The 22,400-nt window shown below is 37.7% G+C and overlaps 1 protein-coding gene and 1 long non-coding RNA gene across 2 annotated transcripts in view; both read left to right on the top strand.

Moving 5' to 3' along the window:
• Nucleotides 1-19,716, top strand: part of IMPG1 (interphotoreceptor matrix proteoglycan 1) — a 52,402-nt gene extending 32,686 nt beyond the window's left edge. Inside the window, exons 13-18 of the mRNA XM_066315045.1 lie at nt 11,523-12,088; nt 12,873-13,092; nt 17,008-17,218; nt 18,921-19,097; nt 19,197-19,378; nt 19,685-19,716. Of these exons, the coding sequence (XP_066171142.1) occupies nt 11,523-12,088; nt 12,873-13,092; nt 17,008-17,218; nt 18,921-19,097; nt 19,197-19,378; nt 19,685-19,716 (1,388 nt within the window). The remainder of the gene's footprint in view (nt 1-11,522; nt 12,089-12,872; nt 13,093-17,007; nt 17,219-18,920; nt 19,098-19,196; nt 19,379-19,684) is intronic.
• LOC136358896 (uncharacterized) lies at nt 589-4,826 on the top strand. The gene is made up of 3 exons (XR_010743175.1): nt 589-898; nt 997-1,090; nt 4,729-4,826. It is a non-coding gene; the product is annotated as an uncharacterized lncRNA (long non-coding RNA).
• Nucleotides 19,717-22,400: the final 2,684 nt, after the last annotated feature.

The following is a 22,400-nucleotide window of genomic DNA, read 5'->3' as shown; positions in this document are numbered from 1 at the left end:
TATTTTTCTCTTTCCGGAGTTAAAAGTAATTAGCATTTCTTCTGTATGGTTAAATTTCTTCTATTCGCAGTTCTCCTGTGACTGTCTAAAAGAGTATGACAGTTCAAAAGGGAAGCAATTTATGTAATATATTAGACAGGTGTTATTTCAAAAACCAAGAAAATTTTTGCAGTAAAACAAACAATAGTATTTGGCTTCCTAAACAGTAAGAAGAAATTTAATTTGAATTTGTTTTAATTGTAGCTAGTAACAAATTGTACAGCCCAGGTAAATGTTTATCCCAAAATCCTGGCAAAATCCATTACTTCTGGAGAAGTTATTGCAAAAGAAAACAAAGCTAGCAGTAAAATCCTTCATCTACTCAGATGTGCAGCATCTCAGTTTGAGGAGCCTGGGTCATTCTCAGGCTCCCAAGAAAGACTCTGACAGGGGTTTATTGCAGGGTTTTTTTTCTGTCAGAAAAAAACCACTGATAAGAAGTACATGATGGTCACATCTCTGTATGTGTAACTGATAAAAGCCTCATTAATTATTGCCATAATTAATCTCATGTTCACACAAACCTGCTGTGAGTTGTCCCCATTGATATTATCCTGCTACCCAACAGTTAATTAGGTGGCACACTCTTCACTCAGTCTTATTTCCAAGTAATCTCAAGAAAAACAGCTCAGGTTTTTTGTGTATTTGTGGATTCTTTCCATCTCTGGTTCATCCTCAGCTGCCTAAGCACTGTCTTTGCTTAGCACAATTTTCTATTTGGCATAACGAGGATCGTCACAGAAAAGAAAACCCTGTTGGTTTCTTGCAAGAACCTCTCTGGATGTTCCCAGGATTGGAATTCACCCATTCTTTGTGCCAAGAATGCTCACCAGTTTTTTCACATCGATGGATGTAGAGGGTAAGAGCTCTTCTGTTCCCTTTAATATTTTTATGTTTTCCTTATGTTTTCTTGGATCATAAACTGACAGGGTTTTCTTGATATTTTTCCCCCATCAGCTTCTCTCTGTTCCCTTCTACTTGTCTCTTGCTGCTTCAGATGTGCAAAGACTGGTTTTTTTGAAGGTTGCCTGACATTTGGAGAAGTGAACAGGTAGGTCTAGCAATGTCATTTTCTCAAGCACTTTATACAATACTCGGTAGCCTGGAAGTTGTCTATAAATTGAGGATGAGGGTGAAGAGTTTCAGCAGGCCCATGTAAGAACATGCTGGTTTGAAGGAAAAGTTCTGACCAGTGTATACTCAGAGTATTCCTAACAAATCCTAAACATATTAGTATAAGTTATTAGCATCAGGTCAGAATTTGATGATAGCATTCTGCCCAGCTGTCTCCATGCTGGGAACAGCAGGAGCAATCGGAATAGAACAAAATCTACATCACCTCTTCAAAATAAACTTAAAAATGCTGAAATGAAATGACTAATCCAAGCGAAAAAGTTTGAGAGAAAGTAAGCACTATTTTTCCAATTTAACACATGACTTGTTTAAATCATTAAGCTATCCAACCACTTCTGTTTTATTTTAAAGTTAAGCTTTTATTCCTTCAAATATTATTTCTTATTCACAACCCCCAAATACACAATACAAATGAACCAAAACAAGTGATAATTTTCTTTAAACTCAATTGGTAATTCCAATGACTCATTGAAATGACTGTGTGAAGTACTGAAAACAATTTATGTTGCTTCTAAGAACATTTGCTTATCCAGATGCAAATCTTCTGAGCCAGCTGTATAATGAAAAAATGTAACACCTCGTTGTGCACCTATGAAGATAGACTTCAGTGCTCCACCACTGTTCAGTCACATTTTGTAGTCAAGCTTTCAAACCACCCATAATTCTTCCTCTTTGTTACAGTGCATGAAGGAGCTCTCCATCCAGGAGGGATATGTACGTGTTGCTGCACGTGGTCGAATTCCACTTTGTTCCAGAAAATTAATTTTCCTTAGAACTAAAGGGCTAAAATCTTATTTGAAGCAGTTTACAGTTTTTAGACATGACTGCAATAATTCTAACTGTCTAATTAAGGGGGAATATAAGAGACAGAAAAAAGTTCAAAATTTGAAGAGCCAGTATCATAAATAATTTCAATACATTAATGTCCTGAATAAAATTAATTTCAAACCCTTGGCTTTTGCAGTAATATAATCAGAATGATATTTTAAAACAAATAATGTAGACATCTGTGCTGGGAGTGTAAGGTTAACACATGCCATGTCATAAATGAATGAAACTAATGAAGTTTACATGCCATGTGGTCCAGTTGGAACAAATATTAGGTGAAGTGGCACTGCTGAGACTATCATGCTCTAAATAATGCATTTCCCTGACTTATTAAAAATCCTTGGTCTTGCTAGAAAGGCTGGGTTTGAAAAAAGATTGTGTTATGATCAAATGGTAGTAAAACTTTGACCTTCTAAATTATTCATCTCCTCTCTTTGGAGAATTCAGTATCTTTCCAGCATAGAAGAGTCCGCTTGACCTCAGCCTGGAGTTTTTTTAGTCTGTTCCTTGTTAGAGAAACAATCATGCCACCTGCATTGGACTGTTATAGACAAGTTGTAACTTGGGTTCTCTGAGTCATCTCTGCTCCATCATCTGCTCCACATCTCAATGGACTTCTGTGTCTGTCTATAGAGAGAGTTTGGCCTTCAAACTTTGATCTCCTCAGCCATCTTGAGATGCCTTATATAGGTAGCACTGATGCTAATATCAATTTAAGCTGCTTGGTAGTCAGTACAAAAAACACTATACTGTTTAAAACAAACAAAAATACATAAAAATCTTAAATGGAGACATATTTGCAATAATTTTTGTACTAAGTTTAATGTGATTTGTGTTTATGAATATTTGCAAATTAAACTCCATTTAGGGGTGTCATATACTTTTTGGTTTTAAATGCAATGTGCAAGTAATTTCTGACTTTTGGTCGAAGGTAGCACGCAATTTTTTCCCATAACTCCTTAACATTTCTTTCTCAATTAAACTGTCTATAAAGTTCTGTAGAGGAAAAAACTAAACTCAATTTCAAGCAATGATATCCAGGTGCAAATTAGAAGGAGACAGAAGTTCCACTTTCATTCTGTAGAATGGTAAGATCATTACATGCATCAGTAAGAACATGATTAAACCAAGCCTGGATGCAAAGTTTTTCATTCCTTCTTTATTTTACTGCATTTACATGTTTGGGCTGCTCTTTCATTCTTCCCCAGTTGGCAGACCTTTTAAAATTAAATTATTGTAGTATACAATATTTGTAGAATAGGGGTGCAGATAACAGAGTTTTACAGTCAAAATTTTATACAGGATCAAACATCCTTTAATAACCATCTTTATTGACATGCAGTTTGGAATAATGGGCTTTCAGGCAGAGTTGGAGCAGGGAATTGTTGGCACAGAAAAGCCTGCTGGGGTTGACTGAGGAAACAAAAATATTATTCATGAATGACATCTTCATAGCTGAGGATTTCTGTTCTTGAGGTCCATCTTTCAATAACAATTGCCATAGTTTTAATTTATCTTTGTAGAGATTGAAAGGAATGAAGTTGGGAAAATATTTTAACAGATTTTGGTCCTTCTCCTAAATGTGGGTGTAGCCTAGAGCAGTGGCTGAAGTCATGGTTAAACTTGTCTTAAATAATTAAAATAAGCTCAAAATTGCATTCTCATCCCTATTTTATACCATCTATATCTATATCTACACCTAGCTATCGCTGTATATCCTAGGAGGGGAGAAGAGAGGGAGAGGGAGTGGGAGGAGTCAGCAACAGCTGCAGTTACAAAAGATAATGATTTTGGTTTTTTCTCTGCTGGTTAAAAGGAGATTTTGCCCTCTTATTAACAATTCCTTTAAAAACTTTGGCAAGAAGGCCAGTGTTAGAAATACTTAGTTCTTTCACAATGCAGTGAAGAGAGTATTTTATGGACAGCTCTCTGGCTACTTTTTTTCTTTTTGGTTTCCCAATATATCTGTAAGTTCTATGAGCAGTTAGAGTAACAATGTTTCCTTGTATTGTCACTGCACCTCAACAACAATTGGAAAAGTTAAATGAAACTCATTTAACTCGTTCAGGTACACCCGAATCCAAACATTTTATGTGAGAACAATCCCAAATATTTGTTTAACTGTCATTTTTTGAAAAACTACCTTATGCCATAAGACTTCTGCACCCAGGGCTACGTGAAGGTCTCTTGAGGCATTGCACTCAGACCTGAGGCTAATGGCTGTATGGACAATTTTACTACAGTGTGGGTATAACATTCAGCATTCTGCCTGCCCCCTGACTGCAGTGCTCTGGCTGTTCTGGGCTGCTCAATCCAAGCATGATGGGTGCATCTAACAAGCCAAGTCAGCACTAAGGCCCAAAGTCCTTTTCAATATCAGTAAGACTGAAATGTATTCCTACAACAAAACATAAAGCCAGAAGGATATTCCTACTTAAAATATCTCCTATCTCTCTCTCACAGAGTCACTTTTTCCTTTTCAAAACTTTGAGAAAAATCAGACTGCCTGCATCAAAGGCACAATTTAGAAGACTAAAATACTCTTCATTCTATAATTGTTTTCTCAAACAAGTGGCTACATAATACAACGTGGGGGGAGGGGGGAGGGGAGTATATCTACTGTTTTCATTTTTCTTGGCAAGTTTTTAAGTCCTCATCTGATGATGAAATTTTAAGAGAGTCGCTGGTTTTAACTTTCTAATTTCATGTTTTTCTTTTCTGTTTTAGGTCCTTGATCAACACATTGTTTGAATTTGTATCATGTAACTTCTATTTTGTTTTCTGTTTTTACCACTTTATAAACTAATAAACTTTGATACCACAAAGCTGTCTGATGGTCCCATTATTTTTTTCCTGTTGCACAGTTGAGAAAAATAGAGAAAATGGGCAGGAATTTAGAGAGTACTTTAAGTTCTGAAGGCTAAGCATTATAGCTTGTCGGATTTTGTTTCCAAACATTCCAAAGTAAAATAAAGCATAAAGAGTATTCCAGGTTCTCCATTTGGGGTGCTCTAAAACTGCTACAGTGTCATGCAGCAGCGTTTGCAACATTTAGATGGATATCTCTTTATGTTTCCAGGCTGTTTTCATGTAGATCTCATTATTTTAAATTCATGAAAGAAATATTTCAGATTTAATTGAGAACATTCAACAATGGGAATAAGAGATACTAAATCCTCCTGAAGCTATTGTTTTAAGCAAGAAGTTTCTTATTTGGTTTTGATTCTATTCCTTTGTAGAAGTGCATTTCTCTTTGCAAATTCACTGCTGCTTGGGTTTGCTTCCAAGATTAGCAGAGTACCTTTCTTGTTTCACAGATATTTCAATATGATATTACTATGGTAGTAAATAGTGCAGAACTTCAATACAAAATATCTTACAATACATAACAACCATGGTATCCCTGGCATTTTTTACATGTTTTCATGTAAATGTACTTACAAATCCTTTTACTTTACAAGAGCATTTTAATCTTGGTTGCATCATTTTTTTAGTAAGGACTTTACTCAGAAAACTGACTTTTAGAGTGCTTGAGCACCAATATGTAGTTTTATCTGGCAATCTCAGTAGCAGATGAGGTAAAGGTTCTGTAAATGATGAAAGTGACTTGTCATGTTAAGGAAACAATGTGCCAGTGACCTTCTGTCCATACAAGGTGTCTGATTATACACCTCATCTCTCTGTATAATATTCTTATATTCTACTCAGAATTTTGGGTATGCTTTAAACACCAGCTATTACTCTATTGTTTAAATTACATTTGTGTTTCTGAAACGCTTAAGCCTCTAAAACTGCTGAAGCATGAGAATCCCAAAGAGAGTCATTAAGGTCCAACATCAGGTTTCTCAGCATACGAATTTGACACAGGTCTATAAAGTAAGATTGCTCAGTTAATAGTTACCAATTGTATGTCTACCTGTTGTACTTAAATTATTAACTTGAAGTCAACATTTTTTAAAAATATTAAATGTATTGATTTCATTGTTTCAAATCTTCACAGAAAGAGTATTTTTCAGAAAACTTAATTGGAGTAACAGAAGTCCTTTATAAAACAGCAAATGGCAAGCTGAATTATGTTTTTCAGCCATGCTGTGGCCAATGCTTGTGAAAATGATGAAGAATTAATTTTAATCCCACAAGAAACTGATGTTTCAGAGAGCTCTCACGGGTACAGTGACCAAATATGAAATTGTTAAAGGTAGATGTGACTCCCTTCTGCAACAGACTGACTTCTATAAAGTCTAGGGGAACTTCCATTTCCCAAGGACAGATGGATCAATCAAAAGACTGACCCTCAGGCATTACATAAAGAGAATTCTTTACCTATACTGAAAACTTCGTGTGAGTTGAGTAAGACCAGCTAACTTGCACCACTGAAATGTTTATGGACGCTCAGACTGCAGTGAAGCGCATCATTCTGCTGCTCTCAGGCCGACTTGGCAACTGTGAGGGAAAAGTTGCAGAGCAATAAAAGTAGTCAGGGCTTGGCTCTGTCCTTAATGGTTTGCTCTTAATCTTTATGCATCTTGGAGGAACAAGTGAAGAGTTCTTTGCTTTTTATTTCTTCAGTCATTGCAGAAATAAATAATATTACTGACCTCCCAAAAAGACATCATGGTAAAGATTCCAATGAGATGAGGGCAATGCCATAACTCAGTTTGGGAGCACACATCCCAAATCAAACACACAGTCCGTTGCCCTTCAGAAATTACTTAGCTAAGCAGAAAAGTTGGTAAAACAGGGTTGTCTGGTACTGAACAGAAGGTTGGCCTTGATACCTGTGTGGAGATAGCTAAAGAAGCATAATGAGTATAGACAGGATTAGTAAGCTTTGACTGCTCAATGCCTTGAATTCTGTAGTGGTTTAGATTTTCAGGTCTTGATTTCACAAACTTTATCTTACTCTTTTTTAAGTTTTCAGTGTCAGGTAGAAGTGAATAGTCCTGAGAATAATGTGAGAAGATTACCATTACTAAGCAGTACTTTATTAAGACTGAAAATACCCTTCTTGTGACATCATGTGAGAATGACATTTATTTGCATTTTTCATGCCAAGGACATTAATAATGAAGCACAGCTGCAAGGTATGGAAATTTTCAAAATAAGATTAAGGCTTCTATAAGTTACACAGAACACCACCAGTAGTGAAGTGAGTAGCTAGAGCTGCACTCTCAGGCTGTTCTATGAAAAGTTAGACTACTCAAAGATCTCCAGTGTGAATGTTAAGGAAAAGGGTTAATAGAGAAAAGAGTTTTTAGGACTGGAGATGGAGGAGAGAGGGTGAGAATTCCCAGTGAACTCAGGTTCTGTGGAGTCAGTGGAGAAAGAGTCCTCTGGATTTAATGGACATTGAACCTCAAATCTAGAGGGTTTGTATGGACAGCCAGAAAGCCTTAGATCATTGTGATTCTTTTGGCTTGGTTTTGCAGTTAGAAAGATGAATGTAATCAGTAAACATGTATTGGGAGACACTTGCTGTGACACATTAGGTTAATGATCCTCTTCTCTTAATTCTCTTAATCCTCATATTACTTGTGCACTAGTTAAGAATTAAAGGCCTCAAACATAAATTCAGCACTTTGTCTGTAGATAGCAGTCCTGCATCCAGGGATTTAGTGACATTTCAGGCACCAACAAAATATGTAAATTTGAATGCAGCTACTGTCTGTGTCCATCTGGTGTTGGTATCAGCAGAGCTGCACACAAGGTGATTCTTACTCTGTATTATGAACCAATCACTTAACTGCACACTTTTCCCTCATTTGGTTATTTCTTTCAAGCAACAAGGATGCTCTAAGTTATAAACAAGTTATAAACATAGCCATTATAAAACGGTAACTTTCATGTACAGAACATGTACGGAATACTCACTAGCGGACTTGGGAAATATGTCAGTGCTCATTATGCTCATGAATGAAAGGAAATGCCAGGACCTCTTAATGTATAATATTCTGGGCCTGCTCATTAATGCAAACCCACTAGGAAAATGTCTCATGGCAATTTGACCTTTCCCAAACAATTACTTCTTATTCATGGTCAATTAGAAGGGTTTCCCTCACTTTAAAAAATATGAGGACCAACGAATCAGATACCTAAAATAAAGTTATTGAAATGGCAGTTGGTTTTTTTCTGATATGTCAAATCTATGTATTTCGTTCCCTCAGCAGGGAATAAATGCCTACATGGAGAACTCCTTTTACAAAGATTTAATGTAGCATGGGCACAGGAAATTAACCTCTTAACTTAGTGCTTTTACTTCTTTTCCAATGGGTGTTTAAGTTTTGGTATAACACTCTCAGTACAATACTGTCCTGCCTTGGCTATGCAGTACAAAGAAAACATCCGGGGAGTTCAGTAAACCACTTTGTGGGAAGATAAGAGGTGGCTGAAATTTGAGTTGCAGCTTATATTGCAGACATCAGCTTTTACATTACATTACATTGTTTAACTTTCAATGTAGTTACTCTGGGGGTATATTTGATTTCAGTGTCTTATTTTGTGCCCTCTGTGGATTCTCTACTCCTGAATGATAGTGCTGTAGACTAAACTTTATGCTGAAATTAAATATGCTGAGATTGTATATCTAATTCTTCAGTTTGTACTTGTAGAGGTTTCACACAACAATTGTCTTCTTATCTGAAAATCTCATGTACAAAGCAAATTGGTGAAGTTTTACAAATAATTCCTTTATGATTAACAATGTAAGTATATTTTGTGTTCTGTTGCAAAATTTTATATATATTTTATGTGCAAATGGATTCACAGATTTGCATAATAAGTTTGATTGGAAGGGACCTTTAGAGGCCATCTAGTTCAACCCCTTTACAACAAACAGGAGCATCTTCAGCTAGATCAGGTTGCTCGGAGTCCCATTCAATCAGACCTTCAACATTTGCAGGGATGCAGCATCCACCACCTCTCTGGACAATATGTTCCAGTGTTTCACCAATCTCATCATAAAAAACATGTCTTCTTTACATCTAGTCTGAAAATCAATATATATTGATGTTGTATATAAATCAAATATTTTAAATGCAAAGGGTTGAGTTTTTGTTTTACATTTCAGTGACAAGCAGGTCAAGAGGGGTAATTAATTTCTGAACTCCACTCTTGTCACAACCCGCCTGGAGTACTCTGTTCAGCTCTGGGCCTCTCAACACAAAAAAGACATAGACCTGCTGGACAGAGTCCAGAGGAGGGCCATGAAGATGGTCAGAGGGCAGGAGCCCCTCTCCTGTGGAGACAGGCTGAGAGAGCCAGGCTTGTTGAGCCTGGAGAAGAGAGGGCTCTGTGGAGAGCCTTGCCCTGCATTCCAGTACCTAAAGGGCACCTTCCAGAAAGTTGGACAGGGATCTTTTACAAAGTCATGTGACAGAACAAGGGAGAATGGCTTTAAACTGAAAAAGTGTAGATTTAGGTTACATATTAGAAAGAAATTCTTTACTGTGAGGGTAATGAGGCACTGGAACAGGTTATCCAGGAAAGCTGTGAATGCCCCATCCCTGGAAGTGTTCAAGACCAGGTTGGATGGAGCCTCGAGCAAGCTGGTGTAGTGGAAGGTGTTGCTTCCCGTGGCAGGGGGGTTGGACTAGATCATGTTTAGGTTCCCTTCTAACCCAAACCATTCCGTGGTTCTATGGAATGTCTAGGTCTTCTATGTTTCATCCATAGTTCCTGACTTCTTAGGATTGAATTTTATTGAAGTCTCGTGTAGACAAAGGAAAATCCTGGTAAAACCAGCTGCAAATCATTGTACTGCTGGTTTCAACAACTCACTTGTGTAGGCAAACCTTGCAGCAGTAACAGGACACCTGTTAGACAAATAAGAGGTCAGTTATCCCTGGGTTTAGGACCAGTGCTGTGCCACAGTAGGTGCTCAGCAGCCATTGATCTGAGCCCATTTACTTTTACTGCTGGAACCAACACAAACTGTTGGGTCACTTGCTGTCTGTCTCTTTCAGCTGGAGACACAGTGATTGCTAAGAACTGGCAGCTTATGAAAACAGGTGATACACGCTCAGAGATCATCTTGGTATGCCCTCAAGGCCTTTTAAGTTACTTTGCTTGGAATAAGAGGATGCCAGAAGACCTTTATAGTCTATGTATAGACCATATGTAAATATATTTATATATAGACAGCTCCATGCCCGGCATGCAATATATATATGGCTATATATGTATATGCTCCAAATTTGCCACAATTTCAAAGCCACTTCAGTACATCTTTCTCCAGTAGTTATATTTCTAAAATGTAATCTGCCTAACAAATGCCATCACAGTCGTATGCTCAGGTGTGTGCTCTCGTGCTCAAAGAGATGTCTGTGGAGCTGCAGGCTCATCCCATCAGTAGATCATCCTGCATTAATGCCTCAAGCACTAATGCTAGCAAAGCTGTTCTGGGTTCTCTTAACTGATAAGTGACTCTCACTCCTTATCAGCATAACAAGTAATAGCAAGAGCTTTGTAAACAGAGAACATCACTAGGCTTTGCTTTTCTAATCTGTCCGTATCCTTAATCACACAAGAAACATGAGGACATGGCAAGAGAAGAGCATCTGAAGCTTTTAATTAAATGAGGTGGCAGGACAATTGCCACCTCGTTCAGTCAGGGATATTCCCAGTGCAAAGCTTTGCTCTCCTTTCATATTTTCTTTGGCCACTGAGAGGAAATTAGCATGTAGGGAAAGGAAGAGTTCATCAGGGGGAGAAAATTTTCTTTCCTTACTGCCGGTAAGTGATTTTGCCTGAAGGGGGCTGCTAAAAGTTCCACGTGAAGAATGATCTATCACTGGGAAAGGACTAAGTCACCAGTTTGGACAGGTGGCTGTTGGTGGAGGCCATAATTTATTGGGAAGTCATTGTGGCCAGGTAGCTGCAAGCCGAATTCAGAGTCACACTCCTGATACTTCAGATTTGGATTTCAGCTACAGTTATCACATAGCCTAGATCCATGCCAAGTCCCAATGGGAATATCATAAAAGTTCTGCTTCAGGTGCAGTAGATGGCTTCTTAAGGTTTGAATATTTTTTCATTGCTCCTGTTGTCTTTTGGGTAAATTGACAAAGTTTGCATCTGTAGGAGCCATATTACATTTTGTAATCACATTTTATGATTATCGGCAAATTATACCTTTAACTTTTCACAGAGGGAAGCAGAATGGCATACAAGTGTTCCAAGCAGAGAGCTCAAAGCTCCAATCTCGCCTTTCAGACAATACAAACTGACAGTGTGATTATGTACCTTCAGAACAAGAATGTGCTTTAGAAGCTCAGGAAATATTTGCCAAGCATAACTATTAAACATAAAACCCACAGAAATCCCATCACTCAAACATGCGTATGAGGTATTTTATTCCAGTAGTCCTTCTTGGTGATGGTGCTAACATTTGCATATTTAGATACTGTTAAACTTGTTAAAAACGTTTCAGTGGAAATACCATACAGGTGTTTCTTTCCATGCTTGATGTTTTTTATGCTTGCTTTTCAACATACCTAATTTGGTTTTATCCTGTTTTCCTACAGCAGTTAAGATCATGGAAGAACCAGAATCATCAGGTGACGACATTTTTGTTACAGCCAGCACTTATGAAAGGTTGCCTTTCCCTGCTGGTCCAAGTGATGTCTCCACAGAGCAGCCTGGGGCTGTTATCACCGATCTGCTGCCATCAATAGCACCGCTGCCTGCAGCCACCAGCCCCTCCTACAGCCCCTCTGAGATCATCGAGCAGTCCCTTGAGCTACCAGATTCCTCAGCAGCAGCCCCTGAGGGCGCTCCTGCGGACGGCGCGGGGATGGGCGTGCAGGACATCGCGGCTGAGCTGGACCAGGTGGGCGCCATGAGCACGGCGGCGCTGGAGGAAGCGGAGCAGGGCAGCGGTGACATCTCAGCGCTGACCACCGAGCCTGCAGGAACCACCCCAGCGCCGGGGCTGAAGTATGTAACTACCAGCTCCATGACAACTGCGGCCAAAGGCAAAGAGCTCGTGGTGTTCTTCAGCCTGAGGGTAACCAACATGCACTTCTCGGATGACCTCTTCAACAGGAGCTCGACAGAATACAAAGCGCTGGAACAACAGTTCCTGCAACTGGTGGGTGAAAACCGGCTTGAACAACACCTGTGCCAGCTGGGTGCAGTTTAAAGGAATACACTGAAGTGCACAGCATTTTAACAATACTGAACCCTACTGCAGTTCAATCTGATAAGCTGTCTATGAAAGGATCCATAAGCCTGGGATGCTCTTTGAGTATGAAGACAGAGTTTATGAAGTCAGTGATGAAAGATCAAGTTTTACTTGATCAAGAGAGCCCAGATATATGCCTAACATGTGATTTATTTGGCTTTTTCTTAGATCCATGTCAACAGTATAGCAGTGCTGATTATATCTGAGGCTTGTGTCTGCCTCCTGCATTTAAAAATAGGTTTTTAAAATATACATCATAGCATAGACTGTGATTAGATATGGATTTTCTCTGTTGGTACAATAGGGCACAGGTCAGCTCAGTAACATGATTATTACACTATGCCCTAACCTTCCTGGATTGAATGTTTGAAAATAATTAAAGTTGGCTTTTGAGTGAGGTAATTTTTTTCTCTTCCAGATGAATAAACTCCCCAGCTGCTATGCATTTCATTACAGGGGAAATTGCTGCCCATCCATCTCAATGCATTATTGAGAAAAAGAGCAGAAATCCAGAAAAAGATACAGCTAAACAGAAAAGTTAATTTTTTTGGTGGAGCTTAACAGTTGTATTAAACTCAGGGAAATAAATCTGTGATGTGTGTACTTGATAATGAAAATTGACTATAAGAGAAATTAATGACAGGTAGACACTGACAGTAAGTTAAAATAAAGGCAAATCTCTGTTTTCCAGCTACTTCCATACCTTCAGTCCAACCTTACAGGTTTTAAGCACTTGGAAATTCTCAACTTCAGGAACGGAAGTGTGATTGTGAACAGCAAAATGAAATTTGCCAAGACAGTGCCATACAATATCACAGAAGCAGTACACTGTGTTTTGGAAGATTTCTGTGATGCTGCAGCCCAGCAACTCAATTTGGAGATTGACAGCTATTCCCTGGATATTGAGCCAGGTAAGATTGCATTACTAATGTATGTGCAAAATCAAAACTAAGCAGACAATCTTTTTTCAGACGGTTACAGCTTCAGAAGTACGACCATCTTGGAAATACCCACTTTAGCAATAGCCTCCCATTGATAGGGGATAATAAGACAAAAAAAAAAAAAAAAAAAAAAAAAAAAAAAAAAAAAAAAAAGATGTTGTAAATTCTCTGCAGACATATTTTCATACTGCAATGAAATCTGGGTGGAGCTGCAGGGCTCTGCATGTTCACCAGCTGCTTTTCAGAGACAAAGAGAGTGATCTCTAGAATAAATGCTGGATGAAGACAGCACTTATTCTAGAGATAATACAAGAAATGCTCATGTGCAGTTTGCAGGTGTTGCAAGTCTTGCACAAGAGTATCAAACATAATTTCTGATGGTTACTGCAATGTTGTTAGCAAACCATAGTTTAGAGCATCATTAAATCTTTTTGAAAGGGATATAGCATTCAAAACAAAAAGTGACTATATTGAGGAATAATTGGATTCTACAGATACTCACTAGTTGGAGCACGACTTTATGTAGTACTCCATGGATCTGTAATTCTAGAATCCCTCTGGATTTATATCTTTCAAATAAGTTTGTAGTTTTTGTTAAACTGTAGAAAGTCAGTAACTACACATCTGGATGCTATTCTTATGTCAAAAGCTTAGTGTTTTCAAAAACTACACTCTTTTCTAAAATTGAATCTATTTTCAGGCTCTGGTAATTATCTCAGGGTTGAATTTAATTTCATTGTCCTGGAGAAGAGCAATAGCTAAGGTATGCAGATGCCTTTAGGAGTTTTGGTTAAGCTGTCTTTTTATGTACAGGTCTATGACCATTCTGGAAAAAAAATCCATTTACAATTCAGGCAGGCAGTTTCTAACCAGTTTTCATTTTACATATGCCTTTGTGTCCACAAAAAAACATAGGTAGCTTGTGGTACAGAAAGTTTAAAAAATCACAGTATTTTACCCTTCAAATACTGCCATGATAAACTGATGTTTGATGAATAAAGTACTAAGTTAGTTCATTATATAAAGGGTGAACTTTAGGCTGCCATATGTTCCCTCCTTTAGTAATAAATTTTCATTAAATAAAAAATTAAAATAAGAAAGTTCCTAGTATTCAAATTCAGAAAAAAATTAAAATCTTTAATCTTTACCCAATGTTCTTCATGGATGTGGTATTTCTACATGAATTCAAGAAAACAGAGAGTTTATTACAGAGTTTCTGGAGAGAGCTGGTTTTTTTGAGGCTTATAAGCAGTAGTATAGAGTCAAAATACAGGAAGTTGTCTTTACAAAGCCAGTATGTTCCAGTACAGATGTTTCAAAGTCTGATGCGTTTTCATTTCAGAAAACAAACAAACAAACAAATCCCAAACTGTGTAGCAAGTTAAGGAATTATAAGCAGATTCGTCTTTATTGTGAAACTGAGAGCCATCTAGTGGTAATGATGTTCTACCAAAGTGAAACATGGATGGCAACTGACACTCCAAAATCTACATCAAGAGTCAGCGGCTGCAAAGGGCTGATTGCACTGGTCATAAATACTACCATAAAGAAGGACTTTTAAAAATACTTGCATGAAATATTTCATTAATCTAAATGAAGTGAAAACAGAGAATAAAACAAAGTATGCACTTATGTGTTAGGGAAGATGAAATACTATCACAAAAACTCAGCCCAACCAAATGTTCCAGCCAAGCTCTACTTGTTGTTGTTCACATGTGAACACACTCACAGTCCAGGAGTAAAGGACATATCAAACCAACATGCACATTGCATATAGCAAAGGGAAATGGGGCATGCTAAAACCCACTATTTAAAAATTCAAAACAGGAAGTAGCCATAAAATTATCAAGGGATTATAAGTGAACAACTCTTATGGATTCATTTCTACCACTGAAGCATATCCCATTGTGTGATTTCCAGTATTCCTAGAAGAAATTAAATCCTCATTTTTCATTTAAATTAGTATTACTGAGCATCTGGTATAAAGAGTATGAATGACTGCAGAAGAAAACTCTAAGCCCACTTATAAGCTGCAATATCCAGTACAAATCTTTCTTTTAAGCTACATGGTTATACAGGGCCACATAGCCCAGCTCATACCTGTATATCTCTGTATATCTGTTCTCATTTCCTTCTCTGCTCTCTTTTCCTGGTTTTGTCCAGTTTTTTGTTTGTTTGTTTGTTTGTTTTTTGGTTTTTTTTGGGTTTTTTTTTTTTTTTTACTTTCTGGATTCATACATTTTACTGGGGCTGTTTAATGGCAAGAACAGGATTTGTATACCCTGGTCTGCTTCTCATCTTTTGCCTTCTAAGGTTTTTGCTCCATGGTACACAGGAAACAGGCTCTAAGAGACAAGAGGTGGATGCAGCTCTCCTCCTTGTCACCCCATCAGCATAAGTTGGGTTGAGCACTGGGTTGAACTCACTCTTTCTGGGTCTTTTTTTTTTTTTTTTTTTTTTTTTTTTTAATTCATTTCTAGTAAGAAGCAGAGAAAGGGAAAGGAGAAGCAGACTTTTCTAACAGCTGTCTCTGATTTGGGCCTTCCCCCCCCATAAACATCAGCAGAGTCCTTTTCCCTTAATCTCACAGAGATATCTCTTACTAATATTTAAAAAAAAAAATACAAAAAAAAAAAAAAAAAAAAACCAAAAAAAAACAGCAAGCCTTTCATTGTCAACATACCACAAAACAGAAAAACTTAAATAAAACCAAACAACCCACACAAACCCCCCCAACACTACAAAGCCTGTAAGCATATCTTTTCTTCGGAATATAACAGTATGTCTACATTGCAAGTCTTAGTATTGTCCAATATTCAATAATCTAATTCTATTTCTCTTCATGTCCTAAATTATGCGCTTAAGACCATTACAGTTGAAAATATTTCTCACTCATAAGGCTCTAGCACGGGATCCATGAGTATGATGATAGCACTCACAGCAAAAACAGGGTAAAAGCATCCAAATGCGGAAAATCCTTGTCAGTGAGATGAAAATAAAACTCAGTGCTTAACAGTGATGGGGTGAATCAGTGCAGATGTCAACATAAACTTGCATGCTGGCTGTGTCCTCTACAGGTGACACATGGAAAGGCTCTAAAACTCAGAGACAAAGTGAGTTTTAAAGCAGGTATGTGATTTATTCAGCGCTGAGCACGATGCGAGGTAGCTCCCAGAGGCACGTGCGCCCCTCACTCACTCCTATTCTCCTTTAACCTCTAGAATGTTACATGTGCATCAAGATTTGCAATACACCTATGCATGTACATTCTTGGCTCCTCCTCTCTCCACCTCATACATTAATTGTCTTATCAGCCCTTTGTGCCTGCACAGGTGTCTCTGGTGCTCATCCTGGGGGTCTCAGAGATGAAGAAGGATAGTCTTCCTCAGAGATGAACTTTTGACCTTGCTGCCTTGCGTATGCCCCCTGATCCTCTGGTCATAGTCCAAGCTCTAAGGCTTGGTTTATCTGGTCCTGGGGCTCAAGACAGCTCACTATCTCAGAGTCTCTGGTAATCTTGTATTTTTGTCTTTTGTTCTGGTAAACACCTCCTCCCCCCCACACCTTTATCAGGCACCTTTGCATTCCTCCTTGCTGTTCTTGCACACAGCCCTGTCTCTTCCTTCGAAGAGCAGCAATACGCACCATCTGAATGCCTATCCTTTAACCAGTATTCTTCTAATTTCTGTTATTAATATCCTCTAGTTTCTAATCCCATGTTTCACAGGAAGAAGGCTGTGTGTCCTCTCATGCTGGACAACATCCTCCTATTAGCACGCCCAAGTGGCAGGCCAGTGAACATGAGCTGTTTTCTCTGGCTGCCACAAGCCCTGCCAAGGCCCTTTGTGGTAATGCTTCAGTTAATGATTTACCCATCCTTTACAGCTGATCAGGCAGATCCCTGCAAATTCATGGCATGTGACAAGTTTTCCGAGTGCGTAATGAACGAGTGGACAAAAGAGGCCGACTGCCTTTGCAAGCCTGGCTATGCCAGCCAGGATGGATTGCCCTGCCGGAGCCTGTGCGAGCTGGAGCCCCATCTCTGTGTCAATGGTGGGAAATGTGAGCTGGTTCCAGGAAGAGGAGCTGTCTGCAGGTAAATAGATTGATGCATTCTGTTAACAGCCCCATAAAATATGCTAATAAGCCAAAACCTCGACATTCAGCAGCTGTAAGTCACACTGCAAATACCCTTCTAAGTATAAACAGCCTCACCATGGATAATCCATTTCTGCCTGTTAGTATACACAGAACTTTATGATCTAGTTATTTTTAAAGACGCTTCAGAAATTTATTGGGAATTCAGCATCACTGGCAGAGATGACACACACAAAGCCATGCATTCCTTTCAGATTTCCAAACACATTTTGGAGAAATGAAATAACATATTCACAGTTTTGCTGCTGATTACATGGTAGTATTTTTAAAAATTACATTTTTCTAAGATGTATTAAAAAGGAAATCTTTATTGATATAGACTGTGACTCCAGACCAGCCAATAAAGCATATGAAGGCTGAAGCTGCTTCTAGGGGTTTCTGGGAAAGACTTGAAGATTAGCAGCTCTTCCTCACTGCAAATAAATTCCATTTAAAAATTTTTAAGGAATAATCTTAAGTCAATACTAAGAACTACACAGGACTTGAACATATTAACTCTCTTTTACAAAGTATCAAGTTTCTTCTCATTATAAAGCTAGACAGTTCAGAGCATTATGTGAAACTGTATACTAGACTTGCACACAATAGCTTACCAGTCACGTACATAAGCAAGAATCAAGTTACAGTTCTTGGATTTGTTTATTCTCTCTTAATACTTTGACTAGATTAATGATACATATTTTACCTTAATTAGTATTAACATCAAAAAATGAGTCCACTGGACAAATCTTTCAAATAATTCACTGTAAAAGCCCAAGTACCAAAATTAATTTTCTTCAATCAGTATCACAGATATTATAATGTGTTCACCACAGTTACTGTCAAATTCCTGACTTTCAGAGTCACAGTAGAGCAGCTGCAGCATTTAGTGCTAGAATCAGCCTGTGAGCTAGAAAGGTCCTCTTCAAAACTTTGCTGAGGTAGCAAGGGGTCTGACCTACTCCTCCAAGACTGATGCACTAAGAAAAACAACCCTTTTCCCATTCAGAAAACCCCTGACTTGATATACAGGTATAACCAAACCATCATGAGGAATTGTAAAATTATTAAAAATATACTTTTTTTTTGTGAAATATAGCATTCCGACCAGTGTCATACTGACAGCTTGTGCAGATTTGTACCATCAGAGAGAAAATTACAGCCTACTATTTGCACTTGTGTTCCATGTAAATTCACTTTCCCTCTGTCTTAAAAGGGGAGTAGGATCCTGCTGTTTGTAGAAGAACTCTTATTTCAGACCTTGCACCCCAGAATGAAATCACCAGTAAGCAGAATACTAGCTTCAAAGACATGTTCAGACACTACCTCAAAATACATCTGAATTTCTAAGGTTCTAAACCACAAATGTACCTGTGGGGTTAGAAATTTGTCAGAGATATGTAAAATGCATTATTTCCTTAAAATTTGGAGGTCAGTGAGGAATATATCAGTGTATTTTTATTTAAAATTCACTCTTACAAATGTAAAAATATTATTTTCCCTATAATCAATTACATTATTTTCATGCAGACATATAACAATTATTTGTAGTGGAAATAACGAGTTCATATTACATTTCAGAATTTCCTTTTTCTTTTTGTTACTCAGTATTTTTTGCCTTGAAGTTCTGTACATTTTTTCTCTTCCTTTCCTTATTTTAGATGCCCTGTACGTAGACACCAGCTTTACCAAGGACAGCGCTGTGCAAAGTTTGGTCCAGAACCCATACAACCCTTCACTTTTAAACCTCTCATTCTTGGCTTAGGAAGCCTTGGTTTTCTTTTCATCATTTTAATTATTCAGATAAGAAGAAAATGCAAAAGAAACTCTAATTTGCAGTAAGCTGCTCACAGTCTTTCCCCTCACATTTCAAAATATTCCTTTTGTTTCTTTTGCAATTTAAAATCTTACCTAAACAAAAATGTTCTGCATTGTAGAAGTCCTACTCTCAGCAGCTGCAATTCAGAAAGTGCTCTAAGGATTAATCCTGCTTTTGAACACGATGAGCCCCTATCTAGCCTTTGTCACACAGCTTGCAGTGTAAGTGCTTGTCTCAGTTCCTCAGAGATCCCTGATCACGAAGCATTACATGAACCTGAAAACACAATTCAGCCTGGAGGTAAACTGCATGGAAATCCCTTTCTCATCCCTCAACAAATAGCCCCACCTGAAATAACACGTCCACCTTCATGTATTAACTCCACAACTAAATCAACTTGAAGCTACTCTCTTGCTTGGCAATTTCAGAACTGAAAACACTAATGCATTCATTGCCTTGCACATTTACTGCAGTGTAGGCTTCATAACAGGACTGTAGATTTGCTTTTCTTATGGCTCTCTTGCATGGCTCTGGCAGTCTATCCTATCTGAATGTTTTTAGTCATTAAGAGAAATAATGAGTGGTTTGGTTTTTTTACTCTTTTAGGTCAGCAGATGAGTTTACAAACCCAAGACTGACAAGTTAGTCTCTGGAATTCTTCGTTTGCAGCATCAGCCAGACAGATCCAAGGTTTGTGACTATTTTCAAGAACCTTAAAAACCTGTTGTGTCCCATTGTCAATGTTACCAGGGAGCCTCTTTGTAGTAATTCAATACAAAGAAAAGCTCAGAATTTTTTTGATGCTTGATATGACTACTACATTTTCTTCTTATATGTTTTTATGTAACGAAGTTATATTTTGTTATTATAACCATGTGCTAATGTGGCAGTCACTGGAACATGTGAATAACTGAAACGACTAACACAAAATGCAATCCAAAGGGAATGTTTAAAAAGCAGTACTAGAACACTCAGTCTGGTTAAGCTTCATAGAGTTTGAGAAGTTCAATTCTAATTTGAGCAGAATACTGCTCATATCTGAAGTATTATTTCAAGTTTTGTAACTTGAAACCCATATATCTTTGTGGGGGAAAAAAAGACAGAAAGGAGAAAAGCTGAGTCAAAAAAATCCTCTAAAATTGGCAGATTGTTTCTGATGTATTTGCATATGTCCTCTTGATAGGTACAAAAAAAAAGCTTTTACTTTGCCATCATCCTGTTTTTGAATTACTCCCAATTAGGAACAAAAAAGTTTTGCTATAGCTGTTAGCACCCATAGTTATTGTGGGGAATATCAGTAGAGGAGTGCCCTTGGCACTAGCTGGACATTACGGAAGACAGGATACCAACTACATGAATCTAGGGCTCCTTACACATTTATTGTTATGTAAATAAAGAAACAAGCAAAGATACCATATAGAAGGATTTACTGTCACTGATCTTCATCATACCCAGGTCTGGTCTCTCCACATACTATGGTCACAGTTACAGACTGAGCAGAAAATGGGGGACTGGAAAGCAAAGATAGCGATGGACAAAGATAGAGACGGACAAAGCAGCAGGGAGGAGCAGTTTGGAAAAGCTCAAGAAGGAACTCGCTTCATTGCTTATAAAAGCACAAGCACAGATGTTTGCAATTAGTATTTTACACCCACCTTAAAAGAAATGTGCCTGTGGGCAATTGTAGACCAATAAACTTTGATAATAGTTAAACTACTTAAAATTACTACACAGAAAAACATTAAATATTTTATTAAAGTAATAAAATGGCACATCTGTGAAAGAAAACCAGGTCTGTGTTATCTAGAACATATTTGAATTGTCAAAAGTACATTGACAAAGCTCTTCTCAAGATCTAGTCAAATAAATTAATTTAGTGAGAAATCCAGCAACCACAAAATTGAAATGGATTTAAAAAAATTAGGTGGCTATTTTTCACTGTTATTTAAGTTCACAGTGAATGTTTACATCAACCTTAGATTCAACATGTTTTTAATGATTTGAAAAAAGTCAATCAATGGCAGAAGAAAATGAAAGTAGAACAGCTTTCTTTAGCTGAAACTAAGAGGAGCACTTTGATTTCACAATCTAGAAAACTCCTTCAGGACTAAATTTTTTTTAATGGAATATGGCACTTGAACTGAATTTTCAGGAGGATGTGGCTACCTACAGCTCGTAGGCTAAATCGAGAATTCAGTATTTAAGTTTTGGGTTGCAATATGTAATAACAGCAGTGACAGATTTTTAGGATGCATTATCTAGAGTAAGTACATATTTACTCTGTAAATATCTGTATTTATAAAGCTCTGTATTTATAAAGGCATTTATGAAGATAGGCACAAAGTTCCAGTAGAAGCTAAAATAACCTTCAAATCTTTCCCAAATATGAAAAAAAAATGACTCCAGTTTAGTTATAAAGTCACTGCATGGAAAATAATTGCAGAATTCACTTATTAGAGGGGGTTTTGATTGGGTGGAGTTTTACTCAATTAGTCATTCAAAAACTAACAGCCTTTAACATATCCAGGGATGGTGCATCCACAATTTCTCTGAGCATTCTCTTCCAGTGCCTCACCACCCTTACATTTAACAATTTCTTCCTTACTTCTAATACAAATCTTCTTCAGTTTAAAGCTATTCCCTCTAGTCTATCACTCCCTGCCCTTGCAAAAAGTTTCTCTCCCTCTTTCTTGGGGCCCCCTTTAGGTACTGAAAGGCCATAAGAAGTTCTCCCTGAAGCCTTCTCAAAGCTCAATTCTTACAAAGAACCACAATTATCTTAACAGATTTTAGTGTGACTTTGCCAGTTAGCTAAATAATAGATAAATACTACATTTTCAAATTCAACAATACTTTTCAAATGTCTTATGGGACTTTCTCTTACAGATATTCAAGAAAGAAGGTTGGCATTATTCAAGATTGGACATCTGGATGAGTATGACAAAAAACATCAAGGATTACTAAAGATACAGTATTTTGGCTATAAAATCAGTGCACATGTAAAAAAAATAGTTTTACTGAAGGGAAGCAAATGATCAAGTTGAGCAGCTTTTGAGCAAGTCTAAAATGCCTGGTAGGAAGTCCCCACTATTAAGTTGCATGCATTAAGCTTCTGGTGCTTACACAACTTAACTGTTTTATTTAAGAGCTGAGTGCTAGAAACAGATTTTGCTGAGATGTGACATTTTTCAATATTTTATGTTACAACCATTCTGGTAAAAATGTCAGTGGATCTTCAGTGCATTTCTATACCCCTTTATTACCCTCCCTTGCACACACTGATGCAAATGGTGGATGGAAATAAGACCTGTCATTGACCAAA

This window comes from Sylvia atricapilla, chromosome 3 (assembly GCF_009819655.1).
Source record: "Sylvia atricapilla isolate bSylAtr1 chromosome 3, bSylAtr1.pri, whole genome shotgun sequence".
Lineage (NCBI taxonomy): Eukaryota > Metazoa > Chordata > Aves > Passeriformes > Sylviidae > Sylvia > Sylvia atricapilla.
The sequence above is the reverse complement of the archived record's forward strand: the minus strand, read 5'-3'. Positions and strand labels throughout refer to the sequence as shown.